This window comes from Camelus ferus, chromosome 9 (genome assembly GCF_009834535.1).
Source record: "Camelus ferus isolate YT-003-E chromosome 9, BCGSAC_Cfer_1.0, whole genome shotgun sequence".
NCBI lineage: Eukaryota > Metazoa > Chordata > Mammalia > Artiodactyla > Camelidae > Camelus > Camelus ferus.
The window spans coordinates 48,573,291-48,594,489 of record NC_045704.1 but is presented as its reverse complement, the minus strand read 5'-3'; the positions used below and the strand labels follow the sequence as shown (position 1 = coordinate 48,594,489).

The window sequence follows — 21,199 nt, the reverse complement described above, 5'->3', positions numbered from 1 at the left end:
CTTTATGGATTCATAAACACAGTGAAAAGCAAGGAAAAGAATACAAACATAAGAAAATACTAAGCACAAGAGCTTAAAGTTCTCGTGCTTCACAATTCATCAGGAAAATGAACAGCAGGGAATGAGCCGGACAGAGACGGAAGTGTTAATATCTAAATTTTGAGTCGGGAGAGGCTTCATAGACAGCGCACTCTAAAGCAAACGGATTCTCCTGGCTGGCAGGCCTGGGCCCCCTGCCATGTGGGGCAAGTGTAGTCCCAGGGGCTTCCTTTTCCTTTACCTGGACAGTGGTGGGAGCCAGCCTTCCATGGGACACACGACCAGGCTGTTGCTGAAACCTTCGGAGTATCGGGAGTTGTCCAGGAAGGCGAAACTGAACCCCTGCTCCTCCTTGTTGATGACATTCACTGTCTCTCTGGCTTCTCTGCCTGAGGAGGAAACAGTGGCCCTCAAGGGAGGTCTCAGGCCTGCTCCCGAAGTGTCTCAGCGGATATTGCTCCACAGGACAGAGGAGGCCAGAATTCTTAGAAGAGATTCTCTGACTTCTTTGCTCTCCTTTTCCAAGCTCCTCGGCCTCTGGCTACCTCTCTTCCTTTAGCTCCTCCCAAGGGAACTCTACTCCTTCCTCCTAGAACTTGACTCCGTCAACTGCCTGCCCCTGCCACATGGGCTCTCCTGGGATTCTCCTGTCTCTTCAGACCCAATGCCCTCCTGCTTTTGTCAATGGGGGCGAGTAGACGCCTAGCTCTGCCCTGATCTCTGTAAATCACCCCTGCAGCGAACTCTTTTGGGTTAGACTTTGGGTATGTCATGAGTATCCTGACAGGGCTCTGACTAACACACCTCCTATCACTATTTGGCTTTTTCTTACTCTTCTTGACTATTGTAGAGCATTGACTTTTCCACATAAACTTTAGAATCATTTTACCCAGTCTCCCCTCATCCCTATCCTTTCAGGACTAAGGTTGTCAGATTTAGCAAATAATTTTTTAGTACAAGTAAGTCTCAAATATTGCAGGGGACATACTTATACTGAATACTTATTCTAAAAGATTAGTCATTGTTATCTGAAATTAAAATTTAACTGTGCATCTTGTATTTTTTTCTTGCAACTCTAGTTAAGGTTTTAATTGGAATCTGATAAATTTGTGTTTAACTTGGGGAGAATTGACAAATGTTCAGATCTTATTTGGGGGCATTTAAATAAGATTTTATAGTTTTCTTCATATAGGTCCTATGCTTTTCCTGTTACATTTATTCTTAGCTATTATATAGATTTTATCAATATTGAATGGAATTTTTTGTTTCTGTTTCTAGGTGCTTATCCCTAGAAGAAAGAGAAACCATTGGTTGCATATGTATCTTGTATCCAGCTACTTTCTAAAGTATCTTGTTGATTCTAGTAGTTTATTTTGCATTTCTCTAGAGTCTCTTGAGGTTATCTATGTATGAATCATCAGCAACAGCATGAGATAGTTTGTCTCTTTTTCTCCAATATTTATGCCAATTATTTAATTTTCTTATTTTATTGTATTTGCTAAAATCACTAAGAAATTGTCCCATAATAATGGTGATAATGAGCACCTTTGCCTAATTCCTGATTTTAATTGAATTGATTTTAGTGGTTTATGACAAGATAAAATTTGCCTCTTGATTTTGGCTCATCTTTATTTAAGTTTTTTTCTCTTTTCCTATTAGACTTTTTGTTGAGAATGTCTGCTGACTTTTAGCAATGACTTTTCAGTCTATATTAATATGATCACCTTGTTGTTCTTTAATCTGTTGATATAATAATTATATGGAAATGCACCATTATTGCATTAGATTAAATTCTGTTTGTCTTATTATTCTTATGCTGCATTTCCCATTTCTTGGTTCAAAACCTTTCCAAACACTACAATCTCCTCTCATCTATTTATATGCATCAGTACAAGAAATGTGTGGAAATGATACACATCAAACTGTTAACACTGGTTTCCTTTGTCGGAAAGGACAGGGTGAGATAGAATGGGTGGGGAGTGATTTTTATTAAATTTTTCCTTATACAACACCACACTGATTGACTTGTAAAGAGTATTACTTTTACAAATAAAAAAATCTAATGAATTACTAAAAAATCCTCTGACTTTCATCGCATTTTACACACACACACCACACACACACCACACACACACATCACATCTATGTGATAGATTGGTAGTGCTGTAAGAGACCTGGCAATCACCTCCTTTATTTCCTTCAAAGTGTCTGCTCAAAGTCACCTTCCCATACTGGCATTCCTTATTTCCCCTACTCTGCTTTATTCTTCTCTAGAACACTCCTCAGCATCCGACATGCTATATGTTTTGTTTTCTCATTTTTTGGTGGTCTGCTTGTTGTTACTAGAATGTTAACTACCGTCACGGTGGGGACTTGGGCTTGGTCCATTGTATCGCCAGCTCACAGAAGAGTGCTGGCCTCATACAAGGGACTCAGTAATATTTGCAGAACCAGATAAACGTGTGAAAGGATGGCAGAGAAATTTGGACACTGTGACAAAGACCAAGAAGCAAACAGATACAGTCATAATCTGGCGGCCCATGCAAGTAGGATGGGGATGATATGGGTCTCTAGAAATAAACATAGTCAGTCCAGGCCCCAGAGGAATCTTCCAAGTAAGAGCCGCAACAAGCCTCCTAAATTTCCTTAGGTTATTACTGTGTGAGTTTAGAAGACACTTGATGGAGATTAGATTGGGAGGTTAAATATTTTGTGGCCTTGTGAACAATGATAGAGGCCCTCTGACGTGCTTCTGGAAGGCACGAGGAAGAGTTCCCCACCCAAGTCTGCTCCTGGGGCTCATCGCTGGGTTGGTCTCACTCCCCTCCCCAGATCATGGCAACTGTAAATAAACCAACAGGGCAGCCTTACCAATGAGGAGACAACTGAAGTTGATATGTGACTTGTCCAGAATGATGAGAGGGTCACTGGCTTTGCCTACCAGCAGGAAGGGGACTGTGATGTTGTGTTCAGGGATTAAGAAAGTCCAGAATGCTTCTGAGATGTCCAGATGGGAAGGTGAGAACTGGAAGACGATCTAAGAAGACAGTTTGGAGCACAGCAGTTAGAGCCCCTTCTGTTTGCTGACCCACGTGGCCTTGGAGGCTCTCAGCACTGGGGTTACGCTGGTTGACATTACCAGCGCACCACCTTCTACCCTCTGTGTAAGGGCAGGTAAGTTTGGCTGTACTAGAAACATCAATGTCTGCGTGTCCTGCCCACAAATATTTCTAAGGGGGTCTACCCTGCTCACTGCCTTTGCTGGCTAGGCTGCTGTATTTCATGCCACGTCTTTGGATGGCATACAAAAATGGAAAGGTTCAAATAGAAATTTGTAATTTTGGCTTTTACTGAAAAGTTTGGGAGAATGAGCAGCTCTGGGCCCACTCGTCTGTGTGGTGAGCTGCAGAGAAGCACTACAGCTAGCCAGCCCTGATGCCCAGCGTTCCCTATCGCTGTCCCCTTGGATGGTGTCATTCATTTGTGTGAACTTCCTGAGGGCTTCTGAATTTGTAACTTCTGTTTCATGGATTTATTCCTGCCTCCAAGATTCTCTGTGGAACTCACAGTACATGGGGCCCATGGATCTGTTTTGGTCAGCAAGTTCATATTTCTTTAAGTCTGACCCTCTGCTCTAAATCACTGTGTGAGCTTTAGGACAAAGCCATGTGACATGACTCCATTTTTCTGTTTTTCCCTGTGGCCTGGCCAAGTAAAAACACATCTGTGTCCTTTCACTGCTGTCAGTCCCTTGTTTATTTCACTGCTGTCAGTCCCTTGTTATTGTATGAGTCCTAGAGTCCCCAGGCAGTGGTGTCCAGCTCTCCTTTCCTTGCTTTAATAATCTCAATTTTTAAAGCTTCAAATACTAGAGCTCTCTCTTTCTCCATGGCCAACCAAGAGAGCTCAACCATTGCTCAGGAGGACTGTCTAACATGTAAGGTAGCCACTCAAGAAATTCTTGTTGATGAATGCACCCTTAGTCTGTTCTCCTTAACTCTACCCCTGCTCCACAGCACGCCTGCTATATGGGGGTTGGGATCGGGGGGGGGGATGGGACAGAATGATTAAAGCCCTGGGTCAAGTGGTCCCCATTCACACACACCTCAGCTTTCTTTTCAGGGAGGATGACGCCCTTCTCTGTAAGGCATGTGAAGGCTGGAGGGTTCTGGAGACTTTCAATTTCTTCAGAGATCCAGCAGAAGGAGTAGGTGCTATTGGTTGGGTTCAGGATTGTAAAAGTCCTGGCCAAGGGGAAAGAATTAAAAGCAGAGAGTGAGTGAGGGAGTTGAGGATTAAGGGAAGCTTTCTTAGGATCTGCCCTAGTGCCTGTCCCCTTACATGGGAATCAGAACTGCTCTGGGCACTTTGTTACTGTAGGAGCAAAAACTGCATCTCAGTTGGGAGACCAAAGTCTGGCTAGAATTCTGGACTGAGGAGTAGTAGTGATGCCCAGGGCCCTTCTGTCCCAGGGATCCTCTGTGGTCAAGGTGGTAGTCAGTGATCACATTTTTACATCTTCCAAATTTCCCCCAGTGTCAAAACTAAGGAGACAGAATTGAGCTTTCTCACTGTAGTTCTCTGAAGTCAGATCCCAGGATATGGAGTGTTGCTTCTAGGTGTCAGTCTAGCTTGCTTCTCTGAATTCTTCCTCTGAGTTTTTAGAAGGACTGACTGACATGAACTCAACCAGCGTGAAACTGAACTACTCACCGGAGGTTCCTCCCTCCTATGCCCACACTGATGAACTCGATCACCCGAGTGTGCGGGTCCAGGGCCCCACTGCTAGGCCCTCGGAGGTCTGGGTTGCGCCGATGACCTCTGATGTAGTCCGAGTCTTTCAGCTCAAAATGACAGAAGGGCAGGTTGCTCCGCCCTTTTGCTGACAGGACCGGGCCTTGCTCTCCAGGTAGCAGGTTAGGAATCCTGAGAGGATAAGGTTACTCTTATCTATTTTAAATTTTTTAATCATTTTTCGCTTTCTCAATTGGTGGAAATAAATCTCATATCCATTAGAATGAGAGCTCCATGAAAGCAGAGGCTGCATCTGCCTTGATCGACAACATAAGCTCAGCTCCTTGAAGTACACAGTAGGGACTCATTAATTAAAAATTGGGTGAACGAATGCATGAATGGGCTGAGTATGAAGAGCCTGAATTCTGGTTCCTTCTGTGTACCTTTCTCTGGCCTCAAGTCCTTCCTTTATCAATGGCGAGAAAATCTCCCTGCTGTAAAGTGAGCAGAGTCTAGCCCTCTGGGCCCTCTCATATGTGTCTAGTGGGATATAAGAAATGACCCAGATATCCTAAAAAAGCTACCCTGAGCCCCTTGGAAAAAGTGAACTGGATATGAGCAGACCTCTAGCACCAGCACCGAGCTTAGGGGGCCCAGGTGTAGGAAGGGTCCCTGCACTGTGGTTGCAGGATTTCTGGACACTCTTAGGGCTCACCTAGGTCTCTGCCACCCTAGGCCATGGATCACAGACTCCCTCTGAGGTGGGTGTCCTCCACGGGGCTTCCCTGGGAGCAGGTACCCCATCAGGCACTTTCACTGCCAGAGGTTATTGACTGACTTCCTTTAACTGGATCTTGCCCATCGGCTCCTCACTTACTGGGTACCAGGTCTACCACCTTTGTCGCCGCCACCACCTAATACTTATTGTACGATGTGTGTGCCAGGCACTGTTCTAAGCTCTTTACCTGAATCACCTCATTTAGTCTTCACAACAGCTCTGCAAGGTGGGTATTGTTATTCGCATTGTACAGAGGAGGAAACTGAGTCTCCGAAGAGATATAAGAAAACTTCCCCAAGTTTATGCTGGTCCCAGGACTAGGTGCCCCCTGGTTGCCCACCCACCTTTCTGTTGCCCAGTGGAATCCTGTGTATGGCTGGGGATGGGGAGGTGGGCGAGAGGCTGAGTCTACAGAGGGTTGATGAGCAACACAAAAGACCAGATGCTCCTTGTTCTCACAAGGCTGGCCCCCTTGACCTTTCCAAAGGGAAATGTGGCTATGTGGTGCTGTGGAGGGGCCCAGGCTGGAAAGAATGGTGGTCGTGGTGGGACAGAAGAGGGGTGAAGAGCTGCAGTACTTTGTGCAGGGAGCTTGGGTCCTTACTGGCAGATAAAAATGCTCTCGAAGTCTCCAACCTCCAGTGGGGAGAATTTCACTTTGAGCTTCTGAGTCTTCCCCACGGGCACGATGCCCGAGGCAGGCTCCACAGAGAAGGGTGGCGGGGAAGCTTCGTTCCAGTGGTCCATGGCACTGTCCAGAGTGCTGCCTGTGTGTAGCGTGCCCTGGCTAGGCTGGTCTTTTTGGGAGGAACCTGGGGGCAGAGAGAGAGCCAGTGATACTCTGCACATGCAGGGGAGGGCGGGTGGAAGGCAGCACACTCCCAGTCCTGAGGCACCTCTGTGGGGTCTGTGAGCTCACCTCGTCCAGAAGGTATACTTAACTTTGGGCCCTGGGGTAAGGACTTGGCTCCTATCTCTCCAAGAGACCCATGAAAAATACTTCCAGAAATTCCATCAAGTTTTCAAGTTTGTTTCTTTTTGGTTTGGGATGGGGGTGGGGGTTAAGTAGATGTCTTTGGGTCATCGGCCTCAAGAATATGCTGAAAACATAATTTTTGAAGAATCATTGTTTAAAAGTAGGGGTTCACAGCCTGGGAGCTGTGAAGGTCTGGGAATCTCCAGAATTGAAACAGTGGTAATGGACACTTGCCCATCAAGTGTTGGGCCCTTTTTAAAGTACTTCACAGGTACTGACTGTGAGTTGGGCATTGGTGTGTATTTTCCTGGGGATCATAGCTTTCATCAGTTTCAAGACTCATCTCTGAGAAGGTTAAAATCTAAAAGAGAAGACTTCTAGGGATCCATCAGAGGTGGCACTGGCCTAGTAGGGGGCCAGGGTCTGGGCTCCTGGAAGGACAAGGTCAGCTCTTGAGCTTCGCAGGCCTATTAGGCTCCGTAGATGCCAAGAGGGCTCTGCTCTGCTTCTCCTTTGCTACTTCGGGGATAGTTGGAGCAGCAGTCTTCTCCATGAACAAGGCTAATTGGGAAAAGTTCAAGCCCTGGGTTTTACCTGTCATTGCGTTTACCTTGGATATCTGGCACTGCAAAGCTGACAGACTTTGCCGTCTCTTCTGAGATCCAATTGAATTCTAGCTGCACGCTTCCTGAATTAATCAGTTCAAACCTGCAAACAGATCAGGAAATGGATCTGAGAAATGTGCTACAGATGGTTTTTGTGCTGTCGGCACATTGCCTGTACTGTTCATTTCTTTCTTTAAATCATTTTGTTTCTTAAATATTTCTTCAAAGGCAAGTTTTAAGCAATTTTATCTGAAATCATGCCTTTGATGTACTAGTTATATTTCCTTCTAAAACACATAAAGTATATACATAGCTATTAAAAGTATCCAAATGTTTAACACTTAAGTCATCTTGCATACCACCGACACCCCAGGCAATAAGCTCTCAGCCTGCAACACGGTAATCCTGAAAATTTCCCATGAAGAAGGAAACAAAACCTATTTCACAGGACAGTACCTTCCTCAGGTGCAAATTCCATAGCCCTTCCCTTCCTGAATCACCTTCAATCAGAAACAAACCACATCTGGTGGTCAGAACCCCTCTGACCCCTGCCTGAGACCCCTTCACTGGCTGAGACACAGACTTGTCTCAAATTCTGAATTGGCGGAGACTTTTCTTGCTCTCAGACAAGAACCGGGAGATAGAAGCTTTTTCTTGAATCACTAGTAAACTTGATTGCAGACAGTTACAAGAAAATGATTGTGCAAGACAGAAACACACACGCTTTTCTTAGTTTTAGGGGAGAAGTAGGGGTTGAGAATTGGGTGGGGGGGTAGGTCTAAGGGTGGGGTGTAGGGATTAGATTTCCATTAATCCAGTCCAGATAGACCATGCAGCTATGTCTGAAGTCAAGCTTTGACCACAGGGGCTTGTGTGAATTTATGAATTGTGTGAATTTACAAGCACTGGTCTTTATCCTAAAGAAAATCTTTATAAAGGGGAGCAATCTCAGTGGCACAGAATACTTTTAGTAAAACATTCTTGGTTTAGGTCAGGGGTCAACACTTTTTTGTAAAGGGCCAGATAGTAAGGTTTTTTGGCTTTGCGTGCCAGAGGTCTCTGCAGGAACTACTCCCTCTGCTGTTGTCGTGCAAAAGCAGCTGGAGATGGTACAAAAATGAACACATGTGGCTGTGTGCCCACATAACTTTATCTGCACAAATAAGCAGCTGGCCAGGTCTGGTCCGCGGGCCACTGTTTGCCGACCCCTGCTATAGGTGAAATGGCCGTCAGCAGAAGGTCCCATGTCCCATCTCCTATCTTTTGGTTCTGTAATAATTTGAGAGGACAATTTAAGTGCCACAAATGTAAAATGAGTTGAACAAGTTAATTACTAATTTTTATAAACTAGGAATGTCAGTGGTTTACATTTTTGCGTTTGTGATTCTCAAAGAACAGTCACAGGCCTTCCCCCTGTATCTGTCTCTGCGCATGTTGCTCTCACTGCCTAAAGGCCCCTTTTCTCACTTCTTCACCTGTCAGCTCCTATTTGTCCTCCAGAGTTCAGCTGGGCCCCACTTTGCCTGGGAAGCCTTCCCGGACACTCTGTGTCTCCCCATATCTTGGTCTGTTTTAGGTACACTTGCCGCATGCACAGAACACCAAACCATCATACCTATTTTCACCCATTCCCCAAACTCCTGCCATGAGCTCTCTGAGAGCAGGACTCAAGGTGTCCTTGTATCATCTGAGTGTGGTTAAAGGGTTAACATAACCCTTTCTCCTTCTAAAGACAATTTTGACATTGAATTAACTTTCTAGCTCTGTTTCCCTGGAAACCTGATAAGGGAGAAATGCCAGCTATATTATTAGACAATCTTGTTTATAGTTAAAACGACCTGCGGTTGGTAACTTGCTTTAGGTCTGGGAGGAATCATGATCACCTGGAGGGAAGGCATAGCGTTTGGGGTCTCTGAGTGCAGTGACTCTTGTAACTGGCCACATCCCCTCCAGGGATCCTGGAAGCTATAGTCACACAGTGGTTCTGAGAAATGTTGGCTTCTATTGGTCATGGGGTTTCTAAGCTAAGATGGACCCCATGACCACTAGTGTGGATATTTTCTGAGTGGTTACTGGGGGCCAACAAAAATAGTTCCTGGGTGGTGATACAGACTGTTGCAAGGACTGGTCTCACTGAGGCCTGATGCCACCCTCCTGGTAGACTGTGCTTCCAGGTCTACATCTTGATTTTAAACGAGAACTTCAATAGTTTTGTGGTCTGAATGTTTCACTGGACCTATGAAGGCCCTCTAGGGCGGCGTACACAGATGTTGTGGACACTGCATAAAAGTTTGATGGAGTGAGTAAATGAGGGATGAAAGAACTTCTCTGAGAGGGTCAGGAGGCTTTTGATGACTCACTCAAACACTCGGGTCTGGTAAACCAGTGTTTCCTTAAAGTGCACATCACTCATTTGGCACTGGTATGAGGCGAAATTCACGTTGGCACTGATCTGTAGCTGCAGTTCTCGGTAGTTTTCTTCTAGAACTGAGTGAGCAGGCTCAGGATCCATCTCTACCACCTGTAACAAAGCCAGTTGTCTTCTCAGTGATGCAGAGCCAGCCACTTCACAGGAAAAATGGGGAGATAAGACAGTGCTTTATTCTACGTATGCAAATGAGCACCAACTCGTAAACTGAAGTTCCAGAATAAATGATGAAGGCAAACCTAAAGTGACTCATCAAAAGGAAGGGAAGAAACTGAGTAACAAGACATTACTGAGAGTATCAAGACTGCACAGGCATGAGTCTTGGGGTCAGACAGACTCCAAAGAAGGTAGAATAAAGGAAATCATAAAGATAGGAATTTATATTAATGAAATAGAAAATAAATCTAAAAGAGAAGAAGACCAACAAAGCTAAAAGTTGTTTATTTGAAAAGATTTAGAAAACATGTGGTGAAACTGATCAAGAAGAAAAAAGAGAAAGTACAAATAACCAATACCATAAATGAAAAGGGAAACATTACCATCCATCCTACAGATATTTAAATATTTGAGAAGAAAATATTATAAGTAATTTTACGAAAATACATATGAAAACTCAGTTGAAGGGCAAATTCTTAGGAAAACAATTTAATAAAATGGACCCCAAAACAATTTAAAAAACCTGAAGAGTTCCATTACTATTAAAGAAACTCCAATGGCAGTTAAAAAGAAAACTTTAGAAAGACCTAAACAAGTAGAGAGATTAAAGGAAGGAATGTCATAAAATTGTCAGTTCTTCCTGAACTGGTTTATAGGTGCAATCCAATTCCAATGAAGTTTCCATCAGCGTTTTCATAGTACTTGGTAAATGGATTTCAAAATTATACAGAAAAATAAAGGACCAAGAATAATCAAAACGCTTCAGAACAAAACAGTATGGAGATAATCACAAAAAGATACATTAAAGAAAGTGAAAAGGTAAGTGATAAATACGGTGCAGACATTTGCAGACAAATATAGAAATGAAAGAGTTTATGAAAAATAAAATAACTACTACTCACATTTTTCTAAGATAATGCCCGAGTGTTTTCCAAAGTGGCTGCACCAATTTACACTCCTACTAGCAAAGAGCCACTCTGGAAACACTCGGGAATCATCTTGGAAAGTTGAACATTCCCACATCCTATGACTCAGAAATACCACTTCCACAGGGAAATATATACAAGATCTTGTGGTAGCTCGCAGAGAAAAAAATGTGACAATGAATATATATATGTTGACGTATAACTGAAAAATTGTGCTCTACACTGGAATTTGACACAACATTGTAAAATGATTATAACTCAATAAAAAATGTTTAAAAAAAAGAAGAAATTCCTTCCACTTCCTATGACACATTTTAGGAATATACATTCTTACAAATGAACACCATGTGGCATGAACTATAATGCTCACAGAAATACTGTTCATAGTAGCAAGCCCCAAATTATTTTCAAAAGAAGAATGGGTAAATAACCATGGACTTTGATCTAGCAGTGACATGAGTGTACTATAGCCACGTGCAACAATATGGATGACCACACGTAATGATCCTTAAAAAACAGAGTTAAAAACTACAACTAAACAATACGCCTTTTAGAATGCATAGGTTAAAAAAGGAATAGAAAACAAAAATCAAGGGATGAGTTAACAAGATTCAGGAGAGTGGCCACCGCTAGGGGGGAGAAGAGATGGAACGGTTGAGAACCACACAGGTGATCCATGTTCTACTCCCTGTGCTGGGTGCAGGTTCACCTCTGTTTATTATATTATTGAAAAGAAACCAACCAAGGAATAATGAAAAGAGGGGTATGCATGGGCCAAAGAAGAGATTCTATCATGAAGCAGAGATTATAATAAAGCTAATTCTGGACACTGGAAGGGAAAAGGAAGCAGCTGAAAGACAAGTTATGTTTCTGAAGAGGAAGAAGGTGGGAGGACTTGCTCAACTAGATCTCAAGATTTACACTAAAGTTCCATCCACTCAGGTGTGTGGTTCAGGTGGTAAGTGAAGTGTGGATGGCAGGCAGCATGCCTGAAAGTTGAGTTTGCCACTTATGGAAATTCAGGTCAAGTGGAATGGGGACCGTTTTTTTGGTTTTTTTTTGTTTTTTTTCAGTGAAAGAAGGAAAGGATGAGGCATTGAGCTTGAGAGCAGCAGGCATCCAAGCATGGCAGGCCTGGCCAGACTAAGGCCTGATGTCCCCACTCACCTTCCGTTTGGTAGTGAAAGTCCCGGGCGTGTTTCTGAGCATGTCTACCCACTTGACCGTGTGCATGCGGTCATCCCAGTCAGGGACCTGGTCTGCCGGCAGCGGAAACATGATCTTGGAGAGCTTGCACTTGGTCCCCATCTTCTTCAGGTTGATGGGAACGTCCGACTTCACGGTCACCGCTATGTCCTTTGCACAGCCAGGGTGGAGGTGGCCGATCTGGGAAAGAGCCTTGTGTTAGGATTTTCGGGAAATTCAGTCTTGGCGATTTGATGCAGGATGGTGACATTCTATGGGTAGAGCCCAAAGTCTTGGCAAAAAATGCTTCATTCAAGCCCATATGTGTAGACTGTCTTAAATAGCTACAAGAGGTTCTTAGATAGAAATATAACCATAAAAAAAGGGCAGATACATTTACTAAACTGTTACAAGCTTCAGGCACTATTCTAATATTTGTAAAATTCTATAAATCCCCACAACAACCCCATAAGAGGTAGAGCTAGAACCCCTATTTTACAGATGAGGAAACTAGGATCTTGCTCAAGGTCATAGCAATAATTTTGGAAGAGCTGGATTCAGACCCAGGCAGTATGGCTCCAGGTGCCACACTCTTAAACATCTGTATTTAATCATATGATCAGTGCAAATTATGGACAGAAGTCCACAATATATCAGCAATTCTCAGAATGTGATCTTGTGACCTTTGGGATCCCCTAGACCTTTTCAAGAGTCCATGAGGTCAAAACTACTTTCATCATTATACTAAGATGTTATTTGACTTTCTCACTTTCATTTTCTCATGAGTATACAATGGAGCTTTCTAGAGGTTACGTGACGTACGACATTGCATCAGATTTAATGCAGAAGTAAATACGAGAATCCAGCTGTCTTCCATTAGGCCAGATATTAAAGAGACTGGTAAAAATGTAAAACAATGCCATTCTCCTCAAAACTTTTTTTAGGAAAATATAGCCATTATCATAAAAATATGATATTTATATTAACATGTAATAGGTTTGTTATTAATTTTAAAATCAATAAATACATGTTTATAAACATTCTCAGTTTTAACTTCTAATATGCAAATAATGTTAATCATAACCACATAGACAAAAGCTCTTTGGGGTTGCTCAATAATGTTTAGGAATATAAAGGAGTCCCGAGACCAAAAAGGCTGAGATTTGTTGAAGTATTCCAGATATATGGGAAGTCCAATTTGGTTTGTAGAAAGAAAACATTTGTGATTTAGCATACATAAACTCACACACACATGCCCACATATATACTATATACAGTCTTATGTATACAGTCCTTTCATGTGTCTGATAGACAAGAAGCTCTCCCTGCTCTGGAAAGTGAAGAAAGAAGAAAGCTTAATATTTCCCAAGGCCATAGCTGTGTGTGTGTGTGTGTGTGTGTGTGTGTGTGTGTGTGTACAGGTGCAGATGTATGCCTGAGTGTGTGCATGTGGATATATGTAAATGGACTATAAGAAGCTTATCTCTGCCGACTTTACATCCCTTCCTGGTAGCACCCTAAGATTTAAGGTGACAAAGCAGGGTTCCCAACCTTCCTCATTCTGTCCCCCCAGAGTTCTATGCTTGAACAGACTCGGTGGCTAAAATGGAGCAGGAGGCCGTGGATACATTCAGTCCTGGGAAATCAGAAGTGAACTGTCTGTGAAAAGCAAGCGCTGGTCAGGGGCAAGGATCTGTTGTCCTAGGCCTCATTCAATGTTGAGCTTTGGCCAGCAATTCATAAAACGTGTGCTGTGAGAGGCTAAAAGAAGGGGATAGGAAATTCCAGATAAAACAGAGTTAACTAGGTTTTAATGTGCTGAAGGGCAGTGGGAATCTTTAGGCAAAAGATGTAACTTGTAACATTTTCTAAATCTCTGTTGTCCACATCCACCACTCCCATTTTAGCTTTTGATGAGCCACTTTTGCAGGACTAACACTCTAAAGAAACACACACCTAGGGGGACACAGGTCCGTACTTGGGGAAGAGGAAGACTGGGACCTGTCTGCATCCATGTAGGTCTCCATGTAATTCCTCAACATCAGCCTAGGAACAGTCTTGCTTTTGGACCAGAGGGGACACTTTTGGTACCAGGTCTGAGTGAAGGATACATCCATCCCCTCCCATGTATCCTTGGGAATGGATGATAATCAAATTGATGTTGGCTTAGGCTTAAGGGAGTCCAGAAAACAGTGACTGGTTTTTACTCACCTGTGGGGAGAAAGAAACTGTAGCTAAAAGGGGCCATTCAAACCGTATCACGTTTACTTGGCTGTGATTAGTGACTGTGAAGCTCACGTTATAGCTGTTTCCAATGTGGCAGTCCCCAAACTGGATGTGGTCCACCAGAGCAGCTAGGGGACAGAAGCAGGAGGCCAGTCAGTGCTCTCTGGGCTCCTCCTCAGTCTCCCTTCCCCAGGGAGGCAGCACCTGATAAACACTGTGCTGCACCCTCATGCAACTCCACCCTCCTTGGATGGTTATATTGGAAATCCCTGGAGTCCCTGAGCAGCATGCTTTCTCCCAGGGGAATGTACTTATCCTTCCATCCATCCATCCATCCATCCATCCATCCATCCACCCACCCTAGCCTCACCTCCATTTGTACAAAGGAAAACATAGCCACCCTCCACATTTATTTGCTGAAAGAGTACTATTAAAGGTTAGAGTTGCCAGATAAAATACAGGAGTCCTCATTCAATTTGAATTAGAGATGAATGATGAGTAATTTTTAGTATAAGTCTGTCCCATGCAAAAATCTGTGACACAAATATGCTAAAAATTATACATAGTTTATTTAAAATTCAAATTTAACATCTGAAATTCAAATTGAATGGGGACTCCTGTATCCTGATTTTCTAAATCTGATAGCCTTATCATGTATGAAAATCTAATTTCTGAACTAAGGTTCACTACTGTCTCTGGTTTGACCCCTAACAAGAGAGATGTCACCCTGTAGCTGCAGAGGTAAGACACCAGATATGGGAGGAGCACTGATTTTAGCCCATGTTGTATGGACTGTTTAATACTACATTTCAGGACTACAGTGAAGCTCCTAGAAAAACTGAGACTGTGTTTATAGCTCACTTCATAGCAATCAGCCACACAATTAGGGTGTTTAGCAAATGCTTTTTGATAACAATGATGAAGTAAATTTTCTTCTATTCAAAGAATATAGTCAACCAAATGTGGTGTTTGACAGACTGCAGGGCAGCACTTCTTAAGCTCTAATACACACACAAATCACCTAGGGATCTTGTTAAACTGCAAATTCTGATTCAGTAGGTCTGAGGTGCTGGGGTGGGATATGAAATTCCCATTTCTAACAAGCTCCCAGGTGGTGCTGATGCTGTAGGCTCTCAGTGCATCGAGTAGTGAAGCTAAGGAGAATGAACTTCTACAAGTGGCACAAACTACATCCCCCTAATTAAACAAGCCTGTCATTTCTCCTAGAATGTCTAGCATATGTGATTCAGATGAAACAGACAACTCAAACACAAGCCAGCTAAAAGGTATAGACAGGGAAAACTACAGAGACACATGTATTCATGTCTTAGTGAATTTGAATTTCACTTATTAGCTAAATTGGAATTTGAGCTCAAAGATTAAGCTCTCCAAGGGGCAGATTCTCTTATTAATTACTCCTTGGAACTCCAGACGCATGCCCTCTGATGTTCAATAAATGTTCCTTGAGAGAACGTATGGATGAGTGCAGTGACTGAGCCAGGCACAATGGAGCAAACAGTAACAGAGAGGAGATTCATTCCTAAGTTCCCAGGCAGCTAGCCAGTCTTTTATTCAAATTTCACTTCTAATTAAAATGATCCAAGAGCCAACAGCTGCCAACACCTCACTGCTGCTTCTCCTACCTGCCACCAAATCTTCCATTGTGTTTTCCTTGAACATCTCAGAAGTATCTGAGGCCTCCTGGATGGTGGAAGCCACCAGCCCGTGGATGTTGTCCAAGGTGATGTCATCCTTGTAGCTCTCTCCCACAAGGTGGATGACAGTCTCCTCATACTGGTTGTTGATCACTGACAAGTGGATGATGCCCGCCATTCTCCCAACCTTCAGGGAGTGGAAAACCACATCAAATTCAGCTGTGTTTCCAGGAGGAACAACCAGGGAGGCTGTGTGAGCTTTCTTTGCTGCAAAGAGAAGAGGGAGACATGATTTAGAGACAGTTTCAAGGAAGATGCATCCATAAGGACCTGGACTCAGGGGAAAGCAGACCTAGTGTGGGGAGGACCCTTGGCTAGAGAGGCAACTGGTGACAAGACTGGGCATCTGACACTGGCTGGGTCCCCTAACAAAACAGCTTCTGGGACCCAATGCTCTCTAGAAGCTATACTCTCCCAACTTACCTTTTGCATGTGGTTTGTTTTCTTCTATGATGTAGATGTAGGAGGTAGAGGGCTTCCCTTTCAGGGAGAAAACTCCTAGTTGGTCCTGCAGGTCAACATGAAGCTGGCAGAAGGCAAGCAGGACTGAGTGTTAAGCTTACAGGCTGCTCGTGAGTTTTGAGTCTGGAGTGAGATACTGTGCTGTTTGGGAAGTACCCCCCAAATCATCCTGCCTAGTGCTCACTTTTTGAGTTTCTTATTAAGAGGGAGATATAAATATTAGATCTGGAGACAACAAATGAAAATTTAGTTCAGCCTTTGCTATTCAAGTGAGGAACCAGAGGTCCAGAGAGTGTAGGTGACTTTCCAGCTCACCCAGCTAAGTCATGTCAAAACGGGGTTGCCTTTGTATGTTATTGACAGAGGCAGTTGTAAAATATACACTAGATTAAGAAAATGGAAATGAAAACTTGTCATTCCATGAGGGCCTGCATGAATGTGAGTTCCTAAAAACCAGTATCTTCTAGGTGCTAATGCCTGATAGTGTTATGTTAAGCATCCTTAACAAAGAGAGGAGGAAAACCAAGGTGGGCATCTGCTTTACTTACCTGGAGAAAAGGGATGTTTTCCAGCCCACTGGAAGCCAGAAGCTGATTTAAAAAACTAAAGCTGTATATCTGATTTGAGGTATGAGAAACCAGCAGACACTTCTAGAAGGTAAGTTATGCTGGCATTATCATGAACAAGATTGAACAATATAAAAAATGGGGCATAAAGAAGGAAGAAACAGTGACATCACATAGAAGTTTCTGAGATGTAAAAATTATATATTTAGAAATAATCTTAATAAGAAACTATATGAAAGAATTATATGAAAAAATATTGACATAAAAGAAGATAAAAATAAATGGGTTGGAATCCTAAATGCTATTCCTGGTGGAGAGCCTAAATGCTCTAAAATAGAAATTCTCCCCAGGGGAGGGTATAGCTCAGCAGTAGAGAGCATGCCTAGCATGCACAAGGTCCTGGGTTCAATCCCCAGAACCCCCATTAAAAAATAAATGAAAACCAAATTACCTCTCCCTGAAAAAAACAAAAACAAAAAATTCTCCCCAAATAATTCATAGGATTCCCAATGGGATTTTGTGAGGAACATTTACAAAATGATGTTTAAAGTTCATATGAGAGCCTAAATATGCAAAAATTGTCAAGGAAAAATTATAAAAACAGGGAGTGGGTGCTAAAACATTTTGTAAAGCCACAATGATGGAAACCATGCAAGGTAATGGTAAACTAGGTAATTTGGACTCAAGACAATAAAAAAAACATTGCAAGACAACAAACAAACAAGCCCCTCCCAAACTTTAGAAGTGTCAGAGAACTAAGAAGACAATGAAGGGTAACCAGACCAAGGTCTGGGAAAGCACGGAAATTCACAGAGGCCAGCCTAACTTTCTGGGGCTGTTTTTGACTTGGAGCTTTTGCCAATCTGGAAGAGGCACAAAGGAGGCTGAACTGTGCTTTTGATGATCTCTTGGTGCTAAGAGGGCAAAAGTCCTGTGAAGGGTGGGAGTGCTTTCTTTGCTTTATCTAGACTGGGGCTCCAAAGGTCTGAATAATAAGACAAAGGTTAGGCTGGATATAAATCAGCTCTCTGAAGGACAGCAATCCCGCTCAGCATTATTTGTGTAATACAGAAAATCTCAAGCCCTGAAATGAGTTTAACGTGATCCTGCATTTCTAGTTCTCTCAAGTGCTAGGCAGAAGCAAACAAAAATTGTCTCCGAAGGAAAATATTATCCTTAGTCTAGTTTCTAAATAACTTTTCAAATATAATACAACATGTGATAAAAAATAATCAAGTACATGAGGAGACAGGACAACATGGGCAAAACTAAGAAGAAACAGCAGCCCCACTGGGACTTCAGATTTTGAAATTATCAGATAGAGATTGCAAAATGGCTGTGATTACTGTGTTCAGGGAACAAAAGCCAAGTCTGGCAATTTCAGCATGAGACTAGAAATTATAAAAACTGGTTATGCAGATTTGAAAAACAATCTAATAAAAATTCTAGAACTGCAAAATAACTTAAGAACTGAATGGAAGGTTTAATAGCAGATTAGATACAGCCAAATGGAGAGTTAATGAACTGAAGACAGGTCAAAAGAAATTGTGGAGAATGAAGCCCAGAGAAAAATGGATGGAAAATACAGTGAGGTTGTGAGACACAGAAGATATAGTGAGAAGACCTTCCGTACATTTACTTGGCCTCCCAGAAGGAGAGATGAGACAGAATGGTATTCCATTATTTAAAGAGCAATATTTAAAGACATGTCTAGGAATTTTCCAAAACTGATTTAAGACATCAACTGCAGAGTCCAGAAGCCTGGTGAATTCCAAGAAAAATCAGCTAAAAGAAATCCACACCTAGACACATCATAGTAAAACTGCAGAAAACAAAGACGAAGGTACAAAGCTGGGGTGAAAAAGACTGCCTCAAAGGAACATTTTTGACTTATAGCTGACATCTCAGAACTAACAATGGAAACCAGAATGCACTGGAATTATATCTCCCATTTGCTGAAAGAAAACAACTGCCCACCCAGAGTTCTACAGCTGGTAAAAATTACATTTAAAATGAAGGAAAAATGGAGTTTTTCAAATAAAAACAGAATTCACCACTAGCAGACCTGCCTTATGGACAGATTAATGAGTATTCTTCAGTAGGTAGGAAATGGATCTCAGGTGTTAAGTTGGAGATGCAGGAATGGAGGGCAATAAACTTGGTAACTTGTGGGTGAATCTAAGTGAGTCCTAACTGTAGGAACAATAACATCAACAGGAATAGTGTCTGGTGGAATCCAAAGCCCTCTACAAGTTGTCCCCTCACTCTGCCCTTCTGTTTTCTTGCTGCTCTTCTATCTATAACCCTATGTTCTCACGTAGCTGTGTGCTTGCTAGTTCCTGTTTGCACTCTCTCTCTGTATATGTGTATATATATATTTGCTTCTGTGCATGTAGCTGTGTGCTTGCTAGTTTCTGCTTGTAATACACACACACACACACACACATACACATATAAATATTTTTGCTTCTATGCCCTTGACTTTGCAGTTTTCTTTCTCTGCCTGGAACTTACTCACTGCCATGCCCACTTACTGAAACCCAGCTATCTTTTGATGCCCAGCTGAAATGTCATTTCAGAGTGAAATTTCTCTTGATTCCCCTAGATGGGAGTAGAGCATTTAAAAAAGTCCTACAGTTCTTTGTGACACACTTATACAATCTATCACTTTTTCTGTGAAATAAAAACATAATCGCTGAACCAAAAGTCCCTTCAGATGTTGTATGTCTTACCCCTTTTGAAATTTCTTTTGCTTTTTCCTTATTACAGATGAAAAAGTAAAGAAGACACTAAGAATACCCATAATCCTACTCATTTAGCTTGGTGTATATCATTGCTCACTGCCTCACATGCTAATTATCAGTGTACTAGGTAATTTGCTTTCTTACACTCCTTGAGGGCAGAGACCATGCCTGGTTCCACTGCACATGTCCCATGTCTCATACAAGATAATCTATGAGGAACATCAAAGAAGCTGTCACAAGTTAGGGATGGCAGAGACCCCAATATTGGAAGTCTTACTTCTAAATGATTCTCCCTTTTCACCCCAGGATTCACCCTCCAGCAGTACCTTGGCGGGGATGGTGCCATTGTTCTTGAGGATGAGAGGCAGTGTCTCTGAATGGCCAAGCAGAAGCCTCTTAAAGAGGAGCAAGGGGTTTCCATACTGGTTACAGAGAACTGGCCGCACAACAGTCACCCGAGGGAGGTTCCCCTCTCCAACGATATCAAACATAAGGCTTCGGTTCTTGGCTAGGCTGCTGTGGGGAACAGGAAGACCTTTCAGCCTGGCATGGCGGAATGACATTCCACAGAGAGTGTGGCCTGCAGTGGGGCTGGGGGGCTGGTACCTGGGCAAGCCATCCAAGGTAGCCTCAAAGATACACTGGTAGGTCTGCATGGTCTGCGGGGTGAAGGACACCGTGGCAAAGGCATGTGAGTGGCTGGCGATGCACATCTTGTTGGGTTCCACTTCAAAGATGTCGGTGATGCGGGCAAAGATCTAGGGAGGTGGAGCAGGGGTCGGCGTGTGCTGGTGACTCTGCACTTGCACTGGGCTTGCTGCTCACCTCTATCAGCCCTACTGTGAAATCTCCCTTCTCTAAACTCTGTGGGAGAAATGTCCCACTGCCTGCATGCTCACTCCTGGGAGGAGCAGCCTGGGTACTTGGGGATCCACCCCACAGCAATAGTTGGCTGGGCTTGGCCTGGTCTTTGATTCAAATAGATGAACTAAACCATATCTCAGATAGCTCTCTCTGTCTGTCTGTCTGTCTGGTCTTCTAAAAGTTGGATTTCAGGTGACAGTTCTAGTCCTACAGAGCTCTGGCTACATAATGTGTTCTGACCTATATCTGAGGTCTCGGATTCACTGAAGCAAGCCTTGCTTTGTTGGGACCATCCTACGTGGGCTTCTACTCCTTGCCACTCCAAGAACTTTAGATAGAACCACCTGCCATAGCGCTTTATCTGTTCTGTCTGTTCCAGTGTTTTGGGAAGACTGCAGGGACTGTGTGGACCCCTGGCATGGCCTCATAGGATTTGTTTTAAAGGATTTTTTTATTCTTGTGGGAGGCAAATGGATGAAAGACTGACTGTTCCCTCTTATTCTTAAACTGAGAGCATAAGGTTTCTTTTCTCTTTCCAAGGGACAGTATGTTACAACATAATGGCTGCAAATTCCTGTTAAAAACCTATCTGTGTTTAGAAATCAGGCTTGCTCACTTTTCATGTTTTCGGTATGAAATAGGGAGAAAGCTGCCCCTTCTTGCCCCAAATGAGGTCAGAGAGTAATGACAGTCTCTCAACTCCTGCCCCTCTTCAGTGACTGTCTCCTGGGAATACACACTAGTCTCGGCTCAGGACTAGGCCAGCCCTCTTGGACATCTCCTCACCACCACCAG

General features: G+C 43.0%; 1 protein-coding gene across 1 annotated transcript in view; it reads right to left on the bottom strand.

The window, feature by feature from the left end:
* The window catches only part of HYDIN (HYDIN axonemal central pair apparatus protein), a 373,932-nt gene that overhangs the window by 21,368 nt on the left and 331,365 nt on the right, over positions 1–21,199 (bottom strand). The window contains exons 63-75 of the mRNA XM_032486698.1: positions 20,147–20,298; positions 19,867–20,056; positions 16,192–16,294; positions 15,697–15,975; positions 14,039–14,181; positions 11,810–12,028; positions 9,493–9,653; positions 7,138–7,235; positions 6,156–6,363; positions 4,753–4,965; positions 4,145–4,283; positions 2,911–3,076; positions 281–428 (exon numbers count right to left, since the gene is read on the bottom strand). Of these exons, the coding sequence (XP_032342589.1) occupies positions 281–428; positions 2,911–3,076; positions 4,145–4,283; positions 4,753–4,965; positions 6,156–6,363; positions 7,138–7,235; positions 9,493–9,653; positions 11,810–12,028; positions 14,039–14,181; positions 15,697–15,975; positions 16,192–16,294; positions 19,867–20,056; positions 20,147–20,298 (2,219 nt within the window). The remainder of the gene's footprint in view (positions 1–280; positions 429–2,910; positions 3,077–4,144; positions 4,284–4,752; positions 4,966–6,155; positions 6,364–7,137; positions 7,236–9,492; positions 9,654–11,809; positions 12,029–14,038; positions 14,182–15,696; positions 15,976–16,191; positions 16,295–19,866; positions 20,057–20,146; positions 20,299–21,199) is intronic.